The 15262-nt window shown below is 49.4% G+C and overlaps 8 protein-coding genes across 8 annotated transcripts; 5 read left to right on the top strand and 3 right to left on the bottom strand.

Moving 5' to 3' along the window:
* Positions 1–236: 236 nt before the first annotated feature.
* On the top strand, positions 237–1262 carry N7533_005460 (phenylacetaldoxime dehydratase family protein; the record flags this gene model as incomplete). The annotated part of the gene is made up of 1 exon (XM_057102110.1): positions 237–1262. One exon carries the CDS (start codon positions 237–239, stop codon positions 1260–1262), a length of 1026 nt encoding a protein of 341 aa, XP_056961740.1.
* A 195-nt stretch (positions 1263–1457) lies between these two features.
* Positions 1458–2378, bottom strand: N7533_005459 (cysteine hydrolase family protein; the record flags this gene model as incomplete). Its single annotated transcript, XM_057102109.1, has 1 exon — positions 1458–2378. One exon carries the CDS (start codon positions 2376–2378, stop codon positions 1458–1460), a length of 921 nt encoding a protein of 306 aa, XP_056961739.1.
* Positions 2379–3473: 1095 nt separating this feature from the next.
* N7533_005458 (uncharacterized protein) lies at positions 3474–3911 on the top strand (the record flags this gene model as incomplete). Its single annotated transcript, XM_057102108.1, has 1 exon — positions 3474–3911. One exon carries the CDS (start codon positions 3474–3476, stop codon positions 3909–3911), a length of 438 nt encoding a protein of 145 aa, XP_056961738.1.
* A 1152-nt stretch (positions 3912–5063) lies between these two features.
* On the top strand, positions 5064–6717 carry faeB-2 (putative feruloyl esterase; the record flags this gene model as incomplete). Its single annotated transcript, XM_057102107.1, has 2 exons — positions 5064–5400; positions 5474–6717. 2 exons carry the CDS (start codon positions 5064–5066, stop codon positions 6715–6717), a joined length of 1581 nt encoding a protein of 526 aa, XP_056961737.1.
* Positions 6718–6821: 104 nt separating this feature from the next.
* Positions 6822–8366, bottom strand: N7533_005456 (6-phosphogluconate dehydrogenase, decarboxylating; the record flags this gene model as incomplete). The annotated part of the gene is made up of 1 exon (XM_057102106.1): positions 6822–8366. The coding sequence occupies one exon, from the start codon at positions 8364–8366 to the stop codon at positions 6822–6824; it is 1545 nt and encodes a 514-aa protein (XP_056961736.1).
* Positions 8367–8876: 510 nt separating this feature from the next.
* On the top strand, positions 8877–10007 carry N7533_005455 (sugar phosphate isomerase/epimerase family protein; the record flags this gene model as incomplete). The annotated part of the gene is made up of 2 exons (XM_057102105.1): positions 8877–9269; positions 9354–10007. 2 exons carry the CDS (start codon positions 8877–8879, stop codon positions 10005–10007), a joined length of 1047 nt encoding a protein of 348 aa, XP_056961735.1.
* Positions 10008–10238: 231 nt separating this feature from the next.
* Positions 10239–12020, bottom strand: prnC (delta-1-pyrroline-5-carboxylate dehydrogenase prnC; the record flags this gene model as incomplete). Its single annotated transcript, XM_057102104.1, has 2 exons — positions 10239–11837; positions 11895–12020. The coding sequence occupies 2 exons, from the start codon at positions 12018–12020 to the stop codon at positions 10239–10241; spliced, it is 1725 nt and encodes a 574-aa protein (XP_056961734.1).
* Positions 12021–13527: 1507 nt separating this feature from the next.
* N7533_005453 (proline dehydrogenase family protein) lies at positions 13528–14953 on the top strand (the record flags this gene model as incomplete). Its single annotated transcript, XM_057102103.1, has 2 exons — positions 13528–14248; positions 14334–14953. The coding sequence occupies 2 exons, from the start codon at positions 13528–13530 to the stop codon at positions 14951–14953; spliced, it is 1341 nt and encodes a 446-aa protein (XP_056961733.1).
* Between the last annotated feature and the right edge of the window lie 309 nt (positions 14954–15262).

The raw sequence follows: 15262 nt of genomic DNA, 5'->3' as shown, positions 1-15262 counted from the left end.
CTTTCGTATAGAGAAATCTGACCCAGCTGAATCGCGGAATGAAAGTCTCCGCAATTTGTTTCGTCGATTAACGCGTGACAGTGATGATTTCGTATTCGCCAGCCGAGACTTAAATATCTCTACCACACCAAGTTCTGATAATTCTTACCATCTGCTCTCATTCTACCCTAGAGGAGAACCGACTGCACATAACCTCTTCATGTGCCTCTGACCAAACACCAATTTTCTTACACACAATGTCAGCGGTGAAACTATCTTCGGAAGAACCCTTCGTCTACTCAATATTTGGGCTTCAACTGCCCGACGGCGAGGAAAGCTCTGAGAAAAAGACGCTTAAAGAGGAACTCCATAGCCTAATTACACCTCACGCAACTTATATTGATTTATTTGTTCAAGATGGATGTGCTTCAACTAGCAAGGGAAAAACCTTGATATGGCTCGGCTATTGGAAATCTCATGCTGCCTATCTAGCTTGGTGGGCTAGTGAAAAGGTCTCCAATTTTTGGAAAGATCTCCCACCTTCCGCAGGTATATGGAGAGAGATCATGTCTCCAGATTCATCCAGAACACAATATATGACGAACAAGAGCGAGCCTGTTGGGCTAGGCCACCTTGGAACTGAAGTTTCAGTTGGTGATAAGACCGGCTACTGGGGCTGCTATCGGCATAGAATGGCTGCCCATTCAAAAGATGACTTCGCGTCGCCGATTCAACGGCACCTCGAAGTCTCTCAACACATGCCGGGCTCTCCTGGTGGAAATCAAATTGGGCGGGTATTAATGACCAAATTTCCGGACAATATCCTCTTTGTGGTTGAGGGTCAAGACCATTCAAATATCACCGCGGATGAAAAGGAATATTGGAATGACAACCTCGACTCCAATGTTACGCAATGGATGAAAGCCCTCTTTTCAGCTGGTCCTGACTCGGGCATCTTAGGATCCCGGATGTGCTATGCGCCGGAAACTGGTGTCTTCAGAGATTCCACGCCTAAAGCTCTCAACTACAACAAAAAGGCTCAACTTTTTTACTTCAAAGACCTGCAGCACATGGAACGAATGGGCCGCACGAACAAGGGACATGCAGCATTACGTAGCCATTTCATGCGTGCATATAGCCCCAAAGGGCCCATGGAGTCGGGCAAGCTCGTGCTGTGGGTAGAAACAACTGTTTTAAAAAACGGGGAGATTGAATGCGAATATGTGGGGTGTGAAAAGGGGACAGGCTGGATGGCGCTAGCAGGTCAGCAAGAGTTCTGGTGAGAAGACCATGTGAATATTATCACTTAATCATCTGGAACGATATTTGAAGCCTATGGTAGTTCATGAATCAATCAAGGTTGCCTTGCTCTCCCTCGTTTCTCTTGGTTATATACTAGTAGTCTGATCTACAAATAAGCATCCACTGACTAATATCTCTGTGCATTCTTCTCTCATCCTCTCAGCATCTACTTTCGTTCAGAGAGTAACCCCATCAGCGAAAGCCTTGCAGGTTGTCACCCATCCCCAGCAGTTTGTCACATTCCACTCCCATGTCTCACTCGCGCCGAAAGGAGTCCCCGTTGCGGATGCATCACGCAAAAGAACACAGTCGTATCCCTTGCTACAAGCGTCCATCAATGTTCCACCAACACATTGATCAGTGTTCACGCCAGCAAAGAGCAGAGTCTTAATTCCATTATCCTCTAGAAACTTTTCAAATTCCGTGTTGGAGAGGCATAGACCAGATGTGCGATTCTTGTGAATGAGGACGTCGGGTTTCGAAGTCACCGACAAAGGATTGTCAGAACTGTCCGTCTGTAATTTACTCTCCAGAGGCCCATAAATTGCAGCATTCCATGATCCCTTCATCAGCACTCTTCCACCTTCCACTTTGCATTCATTCCCAAGGTCCACAGGGCCAATATCCGCACCAAGACCCTTATACAGCTCACGGTTCTTGGTTCTAATCATCCCCGGCTGGGATGGCACGGCATTACTCATGTCGTTGCGTGACGAGTCATATGGCCCAAATGTGCGCATCACTGCAGGTGGCATTATCATTAAATCCTCGTCGGTGAGACCCCAGTTGAGCCAGACAATACGAATGCCACGGCTTCGTGCGGCTTGGATTCCGGTGCCAAGTAATGCCTCCACAGCTCCCTCGGCGGGCGTAGGCTCTTGGGGCTTAGCTCGAGGGCGAACGGCAGGCGACAAAAAGAAATTCTGCATGTCGACAATGATCATTGCGCTCGTATCGGGGTTTAACTGAATGGGACCGGTTGTGGTCTCGACTGTGAGCCGTTTGCCCTGCCCAGCCCCTCGCGAAAGATCGACAAGCCCTGTCTCGTCATCGTAAGTCCAAAAGTTAGAGGGATCGTTGCCAATTCGTTCAATCATCACAGTATTTTAATTTTGATTCCAGGTGACGGATACTTGCAGGGGAGAAAAGGTGCGGGGTCACTATCGAGGCTAAACAAACAAGCCCGTTTGCCGAGGGATTGAGGAGGGCCGTGCAAGGAAAAAGTCCACTCCAACTATTTCGACTTACAATACTCCCGATGTTAGCAGGCAATGCCAGTTCTACTTGGATTTTTCACGAGACTCATCATTTGTATCCATGAAAAATCCGCAGCACGCTAATATGCATTTGAACAAATCTTGCTATTGTAAGCTCAAAGTCCCCATTCACCATTATGTGTCGAAATTGCTTTTTTGAACCTACAATACTATATCTTGACCTTAGGATATATAATTCGGTGTAGTTCACTTTAAGTAGTAAGGAAGTTTCAAGATTCTCTCATAGGGCACCTAATCTTGAAAGTTCAAGTTTGACCCCTAACTCCGAGTCGTTCAGGAATTATTAGAGGTAGTATCAACCTTGGAATCAGGTGCGAACACGAGGCTCAATTTCTAATTTAGAAGCGCCTAACTTCATTGAGGTGCCCCCACCAATTGCCAAGCCAGCCGGAGGAGTGCGAATTTCCCTTGGTGGCTATTGTTAAGGTAGCATCCCTCCGGCATATACGAATGCCTCGCCGATGACCATATTGACGAGGGTCCATCGCCAGAATTGTAACACTCGGTGATAGGTTATCCAAAGCAATGAAGTGAGGGAGCTGAATAAACACAGTACTCTTTGAGGACCATTGTTTTCAAGTCCTAATTCATGAACCACGAAAACTGCCAGAAAGATATCCAGCTGGGGGAATGTTTTATTTCCATTTGTAAGGATATGATTATTCCCAATGCTGCCTTGATGTCACACTCAACACCTTAAAATTTCTTGGCAGAGACCAATTGACGGGAAAACGCTGATCTTTCTCGTATAATAAGATCTTGGTATAGCTGAATCCTCGTATCAACACGAAGAGCCAAGGCTCGATGTAAAGGCAAACTTTGGAATCGTTCGAAACTCGCACTACAAAAGCCTCCATTCACTCTCATTTTTCTCTAGATAACTTTCAAAAAATCAATCCAGTTGTCAGAATCAAAATGAAGTTCTCTGCCCTCGCCGTCGCTGCTTTACTTCCTGCCCTTGCCTTGACTCAAGAGGCCCCGACCAACCATCCCGATGTTCCTGTCGTGGAGGGTCGCGATCTAGAGAAGCGTGCTGCTGTATCAGGAAAGGTTCTGGTAGATGGGCTTCGCTATCGGACTTGCCCAAAGAGCTCTTGTACTGCGGTTGGCCAGTACGCCAAGGGAACAAAGATCTCGATCAAATGCTTGACCCGAATTGGCACCACCGTCGAGAATGGTGATCCGTATGTATCAGCTCGCGTTATAAATACCAGGTTTCAACTAATGATGAATACTCTTAGGGGCTGGGCCAAGCTTACCAACGGTTATTGGGTTGCTATGGGCTATGGAAAGTACATCACTTGGTCCTGTAAGTCTAGCATACTAATACCTGGTCCTTATTTTCCAAGATAATATCATGATCTAACATGTCCTTCATTCTAGCTACTATATATGGTTGCTCGTAGATATCGATATCTACTAGTACATATCTAGTCAAGTGTGAAGCCTCAAGTTCCCGGGCTCAGGTCATGTTATGGCAAATATCTTCTTGGCGCGATCAATGGATACTACTTTGCCTATGTAATGTACTTCAAGGAGAAAGCTCGGATATTAAAGCTCGGATATTGAACGAGCTGCTATATAGCAGCATTACAACTCACATCCGTTTATTGATTCTCGGGCCATGTAAACTGTTTGAACGATACAAGTTACCTAAGGATAAAAAACAGAGTGTTTATTCCATTGGCAGTAATGAAGGGTATATGTCCTTCAAGCCAACGATGGCTAGCCATACGTATTAAAATATTAGCCCCGTTATCTTCGAAGTCTCTATTGTATTTCAAGATTAATACGGCGTACTTAATTTGTTGTTGTTTTTCGTGAGAGATTATCCGTTAGGTTGATGCGTAGCATGCATCAAGCCTCGGAACTTGATGTATCTGGCGTCACAGCCACGTTAGATACGAGAGATACAGTCCATCGCTTCATGTAGTGGGTATTATTACTAGTCATGCATTAGTAAACCGATTAATCCTCCGATTTGCCTAGGCTCCCCTGAGCCGCGGATTGCGAAATGCCGACTTTCGTAGCCAGGCACCGCCGCCCCCGCACTTGTGGAGTCCCCGGATTCCTCAAACGCAGCCATCGGGGTATGCCTAGCTCATTTCCCCTTCTGCCACTTGACCTGGAAGCCCCACATAATCTTGGAAAAGCATTAAGCCACTTCCTCATTTTAGTCCACATTATTCGCTCTGCCTCCTGTCATTCGCCTTGTGTTGGTTTCAACTCCACCATCTCCGGCTCATCCTCGGGGTTTTGCTGATTTGGGCTGAGATCGACGTTTGAGATTTTGAGATGTCCGGGAGATGATTCTTCGGCCAATGCCGACTCTCGGCTTCAGTGAATCCCGTGAATATTTTAAAGGACGATGCGAACCTTAAACACGATACAAATAGTATGTCGCGCGGCGCATCTATAATGGTCTATCCACTTGCTTTTTCCTACTAATATCCACGCCAAATTCAATACTCAGAGTGATTCAATTGCTCTCTGGCGTGATTCGTCATGACTCGACTCAGCGCGATTCTTCCTTTAGCTCTGGGCTCGCTGGCTCTTGCCAGCCAGGATGCCTTCAAGTCCAAATGCGACCAATTCGCGAACAAGATCGATCTCCCTAATGTCAAGGTCAACTTTGCCGAGTACGTGCAGGCTGGTACCAACCTGTCTCTGCCAGATAATGCAGCCAGCTGCTCTACATCCTCGCAGGTTGTCTCGGTAGATCTTTGCCGTGTCGCAATGGCCGTGTCTACCTCCAACAGTAGTGAAATCACGTTGGAAGCCTGGTTCCCCCGAGAGTACAAGGGCCGCTTCTTGAGCACCGGCAACGGTGGTCTTTCTGGGTGTTAGTTACAAAAGCAGCAGCGATAAAAAAAGGCCATGTTAGGTCAATCGCGCTAACAACTTGAATTTCTTAGGCATACAATACTACGACCTCGCATATACTGCCCAGCTAGGCTTTGCTACGGTTGGAGCCAATAATGGACACAATGGAACCTCAGGCGAACCATTCTACAAACACCCTGAGGTCATTGAAGACTTTGCCTATCGCTCTATCCACACTGGAGTCGTGGTGGGTAAGGAACTCACCAAGAAGTTTTATGATAATGGCTACGATAAAAGTTATTATCTCGGGTGCTCAACAGGAGGCCGACAGGGGTGGAAGTCAGTACAGAAATACCCCAATGACTTCGATGGCGTTGTCGCAGGCGCTCCTGCCATCAATTTTATCGGATTGCTTTCATGGAGTGCACACTTTTATCCCATTACGGGGCCCCCTTCATCCAAGACATATCTTACAGCTGCCGAATGGAAGATTGCCCACGAAGAGATCATTCGTCAATGCGATGCCATTGATGGAGCCAAGGACGGCATCATTGAAGACACAGATATGTGTCACCCTATTTTGGAGACGCTTATCTGCAAGTCCAACACCAAGAGCAAAGCAAATTGTCTCTCCCCGGAGCAGGTCAACACCGTTCAACAAATTCTATCGCCTGTCTACGGAATCGATGGGACCTTGATCTACCCACGCATGCAGCCTGGCTCCGAGATCTTGGCCCAGCCCATCATGTACACTGGTGAGCCCTTCCAATACAGCAAGGACTGGTGGCGATACGTCGTCTACAACGATCCATCGTACAGTGGCGCAAATTGGACTGTCAAGGATGCTGCTGCTGCCTTTGCTCAGAACCCATATGATATTCAGACTTGGAATGCCGATATCTCGCCGTTCCAGAAGGCCGGTGGCAAGGTGCTTCATTATCATGGTATGCAGGATCAACTGATCAGCTCGGAGGACTCTAAGTGGTATTACTCTCGCGTCGCGAAGGAAATGGACATGTCACCCTCCGAACTTGATGAGTTCTACCGTTTCTTCACGATCAGTGGTATGGGACACTGCGGCAGTGGAGATGGAGCGTATGGTATTGGTCAGGGTAGCAAAACCTATGCTGGAAGTGATCCCAAAGACAATGTACTCATGGCTATGGTCAAATGGGTCGAAGAAGGCGTTGCACCTGATTATGTTCGTGGGGCTAAGTTCTCGAACGGAACTGGCTCAAAGATTGAATATCACCGCAAGCACTGCAAATACCCCCTTCACAATGTCTACAAGGGCCCTGGAAACTATACCGATGAGAATGCCTGGCAATGTGTTTAATTAATCTGTTTTGCTTTTTTCAATGATAACATGTCAATTCAAGCTTTACGGAAGCTGTAAAATCCAAAATAGTTACACATGATTCTAATTTGCATACCTCCACACTAAGCAACTTTCCACTCGTAGTGGTGTGGGCCTTTCATAACCGGACCAGGATCTTCACCCGCAATTCCAGGCTTGTTATAACAGTGGGCACCGAAGTAATCCATCTGAGCCTCCATAAACTTGGTAGGTAGCTCAAGTCCTCCCTCATATTTGAGGTATTCCAGTGTTGCCGACAATGCCGGCATATACTGATCAAACTGAGTACCCTCGATGATAATGGCCTTCAGATCATCGAAGTTCCGATGCAGCTCACTCGACACTTCATCGACAAACTTCATATTTGTCACCAGTTTCTGAGTCAGTGCTGGCTGCAAGAGGTCCGCAATATATTCGGACTGGATGATACAACCAGCACGCCAAATCTGGACACAGTCGCCCATGTTGATGTTCCAACCTTCGTCCTCGGATGCGCGAGCGATCAATTCAAGACCCTGGACAAAGGATGACAGGAATGAGCAGTATACAGCACGACGAAGCTGTTCAAGTACAGTCTTACGATCACGCTTGTGTTCAATTGGTCGGGGCGAAGGCATATGTAGCTTTTTCGAGGTATGAGCGCGCTCAGCTCGGTTTCCACTCGCAATACGCATGTAATGCGCAGCGCCCAGTGTAGGACAAGAGATATGACGAGCTGCCGACTCCATAACACACCAGAGAGGTGTTCCTTCTGTGTTGTCATCATCCTGTACAACCTTATCAAGAACATCGTCCAGGACATATCCGTCTTTACCAGCCCCCTCGCCATTTTGGTCGCCTTGTGGGGTCCTCTTGGTCCGGAGGATATCCGCCCCAATTCCCAGCAAGAAGTTTTGGCGCAGTTCGCCAGTTTCATTCCAACTAGAGAAGACATCGCCGATATCTTCATACTTCATCCCCAGTCCGAATGTCATAAAGGCCCATGCTTCCGCAAGAGCAGACAGCATGCCGCCTTCGATGCCATTGTGAACCATTTTGACAAAGTGACCCGATCCTCCGGGTCCGATGCGAGTCACACATGGCGTGTTCGTCTTGGGATCCTTTGCAGCGTATTGTTCCAGCAAAGGCATGACGACCTTCAGTGCCTCGGCATCTCCACTGGGTGAGAGACTAGGTCCGCGTCGAGCAGACTGGTAACCACCAGAAACACCCATTCCGATCCAACTGACGCCGATTTTCTCGCATTCTTTCTGGCGTCGCTCGGTCTTGCGATAATTCTCGTTACCACCATCAAGAATGATATCGCCTTTCTTGAGGCTGTGCTTCATCATGCCCAAGACGGAATCCGCGGGGTCTCCGTGAGTGACGGAGAAAATAAAAAGCTTTCTTCCACCCTTGCCTTCGAGGCTCTTGGTGAAATCGTCGATGTTGTAGAATCCGTGAATGTTTCCTTTGGCGTTTTTGTAGTTCTTTGCCCAGTTCGTGACTTTGTCGACATTTGATTTTTCCACGTCCCAGGTTGAGACATCAAGACCAAGGTCGCAAAAGGCGAAGGTCATCATCGATCCCATACTTCCGGCACCGACAATACCAATATGCTTGAATTGCTGAACTGGTTTGAACGGCATAGTGGCGGTTGAGTCCAAACTTACATGTGTCAAATCAAATCAAAATGATAAGAAGGAATGAAAGAAATGTAGCTTATAGATTGCACAAGATATAGATACAGCAAATGTCACCTTCTTGAACTCGGGGCTGTGGCGACCGGACGGGAGATCCGGGGACATGTCAATATGGAATCAGAAATCGCCACGGGGCGATTCTACTAGTACGTTGTATATCGCCCGTCCCCATATTCCCAAATATGGGCGGCAACAGTTATACTAGTATTTATGATGTTGAATTACTATGATTAGCGATGAACTCCAGGATTTACTCCATATGATGCTGCTCTGACGACACCGGTCACTTTTCAATAAGATTGCATCATAATACACTCAGAACATGCTTCATTAAATTTCAAAATCGACGACAGGTCTTTCTCGCTGAATGGTAACGTGCCCACTTCCATGCAGATTTTACATTCAACGGTCACCAGAAACAATCTACACAGGCTCTACACACATAGTGTGAGAAAGATGGCCCCAATCACATATTCATCGGTACAGGGAATTCCTTTGGCCTACGCATCCTGCTCCATTGGCTGCCGACCAAGCGACACACTTCCCCGTAAACTCGAAGCAATCAGCAAGGCAGGCTTCACTTCTATCGAGCTCTCATTCCCTGATATCATCGATCATGGAACCCATCTACTCGGCCATCCGATTCAACCTGACAACTACACTGAGCTCCTCAGCATAGCATCCGAGATCCGCAAACTCTGCGATGGCAACTCGTTAGGCATCATGATGTTGCAGCCCTTTGCTAACTTTGAGGGGTGGCCGAAGGGTTCGCCGGAGCGGGAAGATGCGTTTTCCAGAGCAAAGGGGTGGATTGAGATTATGAGAACTCTCGGTACGGATCTACTGCAGGTATATCTCGCCAATTGGCTACCTACTATCAAATCACCGACAGCTGGATTATGTCAGAGCTAACCAGAGTACATCTTCACCTAGGTTGGGGCGACAGATACACCTTCCCATAAAATCTCCACCAACCACGCAGACATCGTTGCCGACCTGCGCGAACTAGCCCTAATGCTCCAGAAAGAAGACTTCCGCATGGCCTATGAGAATTGGTGCTGGGCCACCCACGCACCAGGTTGGAAAGGCGCGTGGAACATCGTGCGCGATGTAAACCGTCCCAATGTCGGCCTGTGTCTGGATACTTTCCAAACTGCCGGAAGCGAGTTCGGTGATCCGACCGCGGCGTCGGGTTTGATAGAAAATATTTCGCAGGAGAAATTGCGCGAAAGGTTCGATGCAAGTATGGATGAACTGGCGGCGTCTATTCCCGCGGAAAAGATCTATTTGCTTCAGATTTCGGACGCGTATAAGGTTTCACCACCGCTGGAGGACAAGGTTATTGGCGGCTTAAGAGCACGGGGAAGGTGGAGTCATGATTATCGACCCATGCCGTATGATGGGGGATACTTGCCCATTGAGGATGTGGCCAAGGCAGTGCTAAAGACGGGGTTCCGGGGCTGGTTTTCCATGGAGATTTTCGATGCGGGGCCGGACGGGAAGGGGAAGAAGTATGAGATGGATGACTTTGCAAAGAAGGCGATGGCTAATATGCAGAGGCTGTTGAAGAACTGCGCCGATAATTAGATGAGAATAAATTTTATTGACTGCTTCAGCGAAGATGGTGATGAAATCACAAATTGCAAATCGCAGTTGGATATTCTGTAGATGTACATCTTTTGACAAGTAAAAACTAAAGAATTGAAGTCACTTTGGACTTCGATATAGGAAAACGCCATTTTAAAATGCAAGTTGACGCCGTGATATCATGAGGCATACAAAGTAAAAAAAGCAATATGAGATCATAGCCCCTCCACCTTAGTTGGCATTGCTGGGATACTCAACTGTATAGGTGGGGACAAATTCCTCCTTCACGGAGCGGAGGCTGACGAAACGGGAAAGCAAGTTGGCACTGCCAGCCTTGTCGTTGGTACCACTAGCACGAGCGCCACCGAAAGGCTGCTGGCCGACGACCGCACCGGTGCTCTTGCAGTTGATGTAGAAGTTACCGGCAGCGTTGCGCAGAGCGTCGCTGGCGACCTGAACAGCCTCGCGGTCCTGAGCAAAGACGGAGCCGGTCAGACCGTAGGTGCCAGTGTTGTCAATCTTGTCACAGATCTTGAGGAAGTCGGCATCGGTAGCATCGTTATAAGAGTGGATAACGATGATGGGACCGAACAGCTCACGGGAGAGGAGAGGGTGGTCAGGGTTGGCAGTGCGGTAGACGGTGGGCTGGATATACCATCCCTTGGAGGAATCGTATGATCCACCAGCGAGGAGCTCGAGCTCGGGGTCGCTCTTGGCCTCGTCGATAACACCGGCAAGCTTGTTGAAGGAGCCCTCGTGGATAACAGGACCACAGAAGTTGGAGAACTCAGTGGGCTCGCCAATCTTCAGCTTGTTGACCTCAGCAGCGACGCCCTCGACAAACTCGTCGGCAATGGAAGAAGCGACGTAGGCGCGGGAGGTGGCACTGCACTTCTGACCCTGGAACTCAAAGGCACCACGGACGGTCTGGACCACGGCATTGCGCACATCGGCAGACTTGTGAACCAGGTGGAAGTTCTTGCCACCGGTTTCGCCCACGATACGGGGGTAGCTGCGGTATTTGCCATCCGCCACACCCTGGGAGATTTTGCCATACAGCGAGCGGAAGACATCAGTGCTGCCAGTGAAGTGGAGAGCGGCAAATTCCTTGTTAGCGAGGACGGTGCTGGTGACCTCCTCAGCATCGCCAGGGACGAACTGAATAACGTCCTTAGGCAGACCAGCCTCGAGAAGAATCTGGTGGACAAGCCAGTTGGAGGCCATCGCAGCGGGAGAGGGCTTCCACAGAACGACGTTGCCCATCAGAGCGGGAGCACCAGCCAGGTTACCACCGATAGCAGTGAAGTTGAAGGGGCTGATGGCGTAGACAAAACCCTCGAGAGGGCGGTACTCCAGGCGGTTCCAGACACCGGGGGCGTGGTGAACGGGCTGTTGGGCATAGACCTCCTCGGCGTATTTGACGCCAAAGCGGAAGAAATCGATGAGCTCTGCGGCCGAGTCAATCTCCGCCTGCCAAGCGTTCTTTCCTTGGCCGTGCATGGTCAGAGCCATGATATCGTAGCGGTACTTGGTCGAGATAAGATCAGCGGCCTTCAGGAAGATGCTGGCGCGCTCCGCAAAGGGAGTATCAGCCCATGACTTGCGTGCGGCGAGAGCAGCGTCAATGGCAGCTTGAACATCGGCCTTGGAAGCGTTGGAGTAGGTAGCGACGGGGGCATGGGTGGCCGGGTTGCTCTGGGTGAAGGTTTCGGAGGACTTGATCTCTTTGCCAGCCACGATGAGAGGTAGGTTCAGCGGAGATTGCTTATTGTAGGAAGCGAGAGCATCCTCGAGACCCTTGCGATCCGGGGAACCAGGGACATAGTGTTTCTATGGGGGGGTCAATTAGCTGCCGAAGCTGCGTCGCGTTCTTGCAAGGCTACTCACGTTTGGCTCGTTGTTGATCTGGGGGATCTTGAAAGTCGCGTAGGTACCAAGGGTACGCGATTGGATGCGGGTGGCAAGCGGTTGGCACCGCGACAAAGGCACTCTGGCGCGCAGGATGGACTGCATGGTGTGTAATGGAAACTAGAGATGGGAGTGTCAAAAGCTAGCTTCCAGCAGAAGTTGGAGATTAAGAGAAGGTCGAGAGGGAAAAAAAAGTAGAACGCGGGGTACCAATGATGAAATGACCGGCTACCGGCGGTATAATCTTCTGCGGCCGCATGTCAGTGGTACGTTCTCCGTACAACTTGAATGGTGTGAAAGAAGCACGGCAAATCAGCAGCGGCCGGCAAGAATCCCGGGTGGAGTCACCGGGCCGGAGTCGAAGGTGGTTGGTCAGTTCTGCCAAGGTCTACCCCACCTGCTCAATAATTGGGGTAGTGCCGGGGTATCGAATAGGTGCAGAGCAGAGCGAGTACTTCCGGTATTTTGAAGAAAGCTATGGTGCATTCTCATAATCCAGGTCCTATGTGTATAGCATACGAATAATTACAAATAAAATGGCCTAACTTTATTGGATAAATATTCATTCAAAAATTGCCTGCATAACAAAGATCCGCGGGTGAACTAAGCCACGATAGGAATAGACCCGTGCTTTGACCATTCTTTAATGACAGCCCCTTCCCCAGGTTTCTCATGGACCTAAGCAATCCAAATGTCTACATAGTAATCCATACAGCAGAGATGTGTAGTACAGAACAAATCCTGTTAGTAGGATAATATGAAGAATGATCTGTAATACTCTATGCCGGTGCCAGTATAACAGCCTATGGTAGTAATCTTTAGGAAGCACCTGACCCTATCACCTGACTTGACCGGGCCGGTTGGCGGCTAGTACGCGGTGAAAAGAGTGGATAGAAAGTGGATAATGGAGCTTTCACCGAGATCGCACTAAGCCTATTATGGTAGCCAACCGGCCCGTAGAAAGCGGCTCTCGTCATCCTGCAGCGTTTTTAGATGCTCACGAACGAGGATTTTCCAGGGGAGCCCCCTGCCGGATACCTCATGACTTGACCGGAAAGGGGAAAGTCGTGGCTATCATGAGTCGGATCCCTACCCCGAGCACCAGTTGGTGAGCCCGTTTGGACACATTGATGCATGCTAAGGGCAGGACGTGCCGATAGGTCGGGGTTCGGGGGTCGGGTTGTGGGGTATCCTAGTATAAACAGTAAAATTCAGTCACAGGAAAGATATGTGCTTAGAATTCATTCACGAATTCTATGAATAATAATTTCGGAGTCCTTGACCGACCCGGTTTCCCGTACCTAATCCCATGCTCCATAACAGCAGATTCACCGAAAGTTGCTAAGGTTGTAGTCTCCATTGGAGTAGTTGCCGGCAGTCAGGCCCATTCACCGTACCGGTGTTAGACGCTTGCCACCGGGTCTTATCACAACCAAAACTATTAAGGACCTGAAAAAAGATATCGGCTCTTACTCTTTCGCTCTCTTCTACCAACCAGAGCTCTTCATATTTCAGTCAGCGGAACCGATATTTGGTTTCCCTTTCTTTCTTCCTTCCCATCACTCTTTCTCATTCTTTCCACAACCCGTCCATCACCAACACGTACAGATCAATGAAGACTGCACGCGCGGTGCGAGTTGGCACCACTGGTGCCAACTCTCGTTTCGTCAGTGGTACTAGCAACACCAGATCCTCCGTCGCTGCTAGCAACATCCTGCAACAATTCACTCAGTCCCCGCCCCCACCACGCAAGTCGCTGGCAGCTCCCCTCGCCAAGCTCCCCTTCTCCTCGGTCTTGCGCTCTTTGCTAGTCCTCTCTGTCTCTTCTTCTCCTATCCTCCTGAAGCCTTGCATCTATACACTTTCTCACCTCGCACACCCTCGGTCTGCTTTCTGGGATGTCTCCAAGAACCCACTCTTGAACTTCCTTGTCAAGCACACCATTTACAAGCAATTCAACGCTGGTGAGAACAAGGTCGAGGTCCAAGATTCTATCCGCAACATCAAGCAGTTGGGCTGCCGCGGCGTCCTGCTCGGCTATGCTCGCGAGGTTCTAGTCGGAGAAAACCAGGATGCTGCTCGTGATGAGAAGGCCGCTATGGCTGAGATTCAGATGTGGTTCGATGGTACTATGCGAACTGTCGATATGGCTCAGCAGGGCGATTTCGTCGCCCTCAAGTTCACTGGCATGGGTACCGATGCTCTGCGTCTCCTCCAGAAGGAAGCCGACCCTACTGAGTTTATGGATTCCTCCATCCTGAAGGTCTGCGACTTGGCTATCTCCCGTGGTGTGCGTCTACTTGTGGACGCCGAAGAGCAGGCTGTGCAGCCCGGTATTGAGGCTTGGATCATGAAGTACCAGAAGTACTGCAACTCTCAAACCCCCCGGCCGCGCCATCTTCTATGGTACCTACCAAGGTTATCTTCGCTCGACTCCCGCTACTCTCGCTCGCCACCTTGAAACCGCTCGCCAAGAAGGATACACCCTCGGTGTGAAGCTCGTCCGCGGTGCCTACATGAAGACTGAACCCCGCCACCTGATCTGGGCCAAGAAGGAGGACACTGATCGTTGTTACGACGAGGTCGTCGAGGCTCTTCTTACCCGCAAGTACAACTCCATGCTCCAGGCTCCCACCAAGGACACTCCCGCTGAGCTGCCTTCCCTGGATGTGATTATCGCCACCCACAATCGTGACTCCGTTCGCAAGGCCCACGCTATTCGCATGGAGCAGGCTGTTCGTGGTGAGGACTACGATGTTGATCTCAGCTACGCTCAACTCCAGGGTATGGCCGACGAGGTCAGTTGTGAGCTGCTTGAGGGCTTTGAAAATGCCGAGAACAGTGTTGGTGCCTCACCTGTCGCTGCCCCCAACGTCTTCAAGCTTTTGACCTGGGGCTCTGTTCAGGAGTGCATGGGTTTCCTGCTGCGTCGCGCAATTGAGAACACCGAGGCTGTTGGCCGCACTAAGGATTCCCAGGTGGCCATGTTCGCGGAGCTGAAGCGTCGCTGCCGCAACGCTTTCGCCCGTAGCAACTAAGCTACACTTCACTTGAGGGGCAATCCCTATCTTTCTTTTTGTTTTTCCCATTTGCAGTGGCCCGAAAGGGCACTTCTAGGACCTTTTTCTGCATTGCGCATACCCCCCACAACTGGGACGCATCTATAGAGGGCGTTAACGTTTCACGACTCACGTTTGCTGTTTCATAATGAATAAATTCGATTGTTGAAATTCACGTTCAAAGACTATAGAACTATCAGTATCTTAAAGCAAGTAAATTAGATTGTAGCCAATTATGATTGACAATGCGGAACTTGTTGCCCTCCGCGTGCTTCAGTGCGGAAGCGC

The sequence above is a fragment of the Penicillium manginii genome, assembly GCF_028828005.1.
Source record: "Penicillium manginii strain IBT 31320 chromosome Unknown utg000004l:1.0-7231830.0:1.0-7236170.0, whole genome shotgun sequence".
In the NCBI taxonomy this organism is placed as follows: Eukaryota; Fungi; Ascomycota; class Eurotiomycetes; order Eurotiales; family Aspergillaceae; genus Penicillium; species Penicillium manginii.
This window is presented reverse-complemented; position numbering and strand designations above follow the sequence as displayed.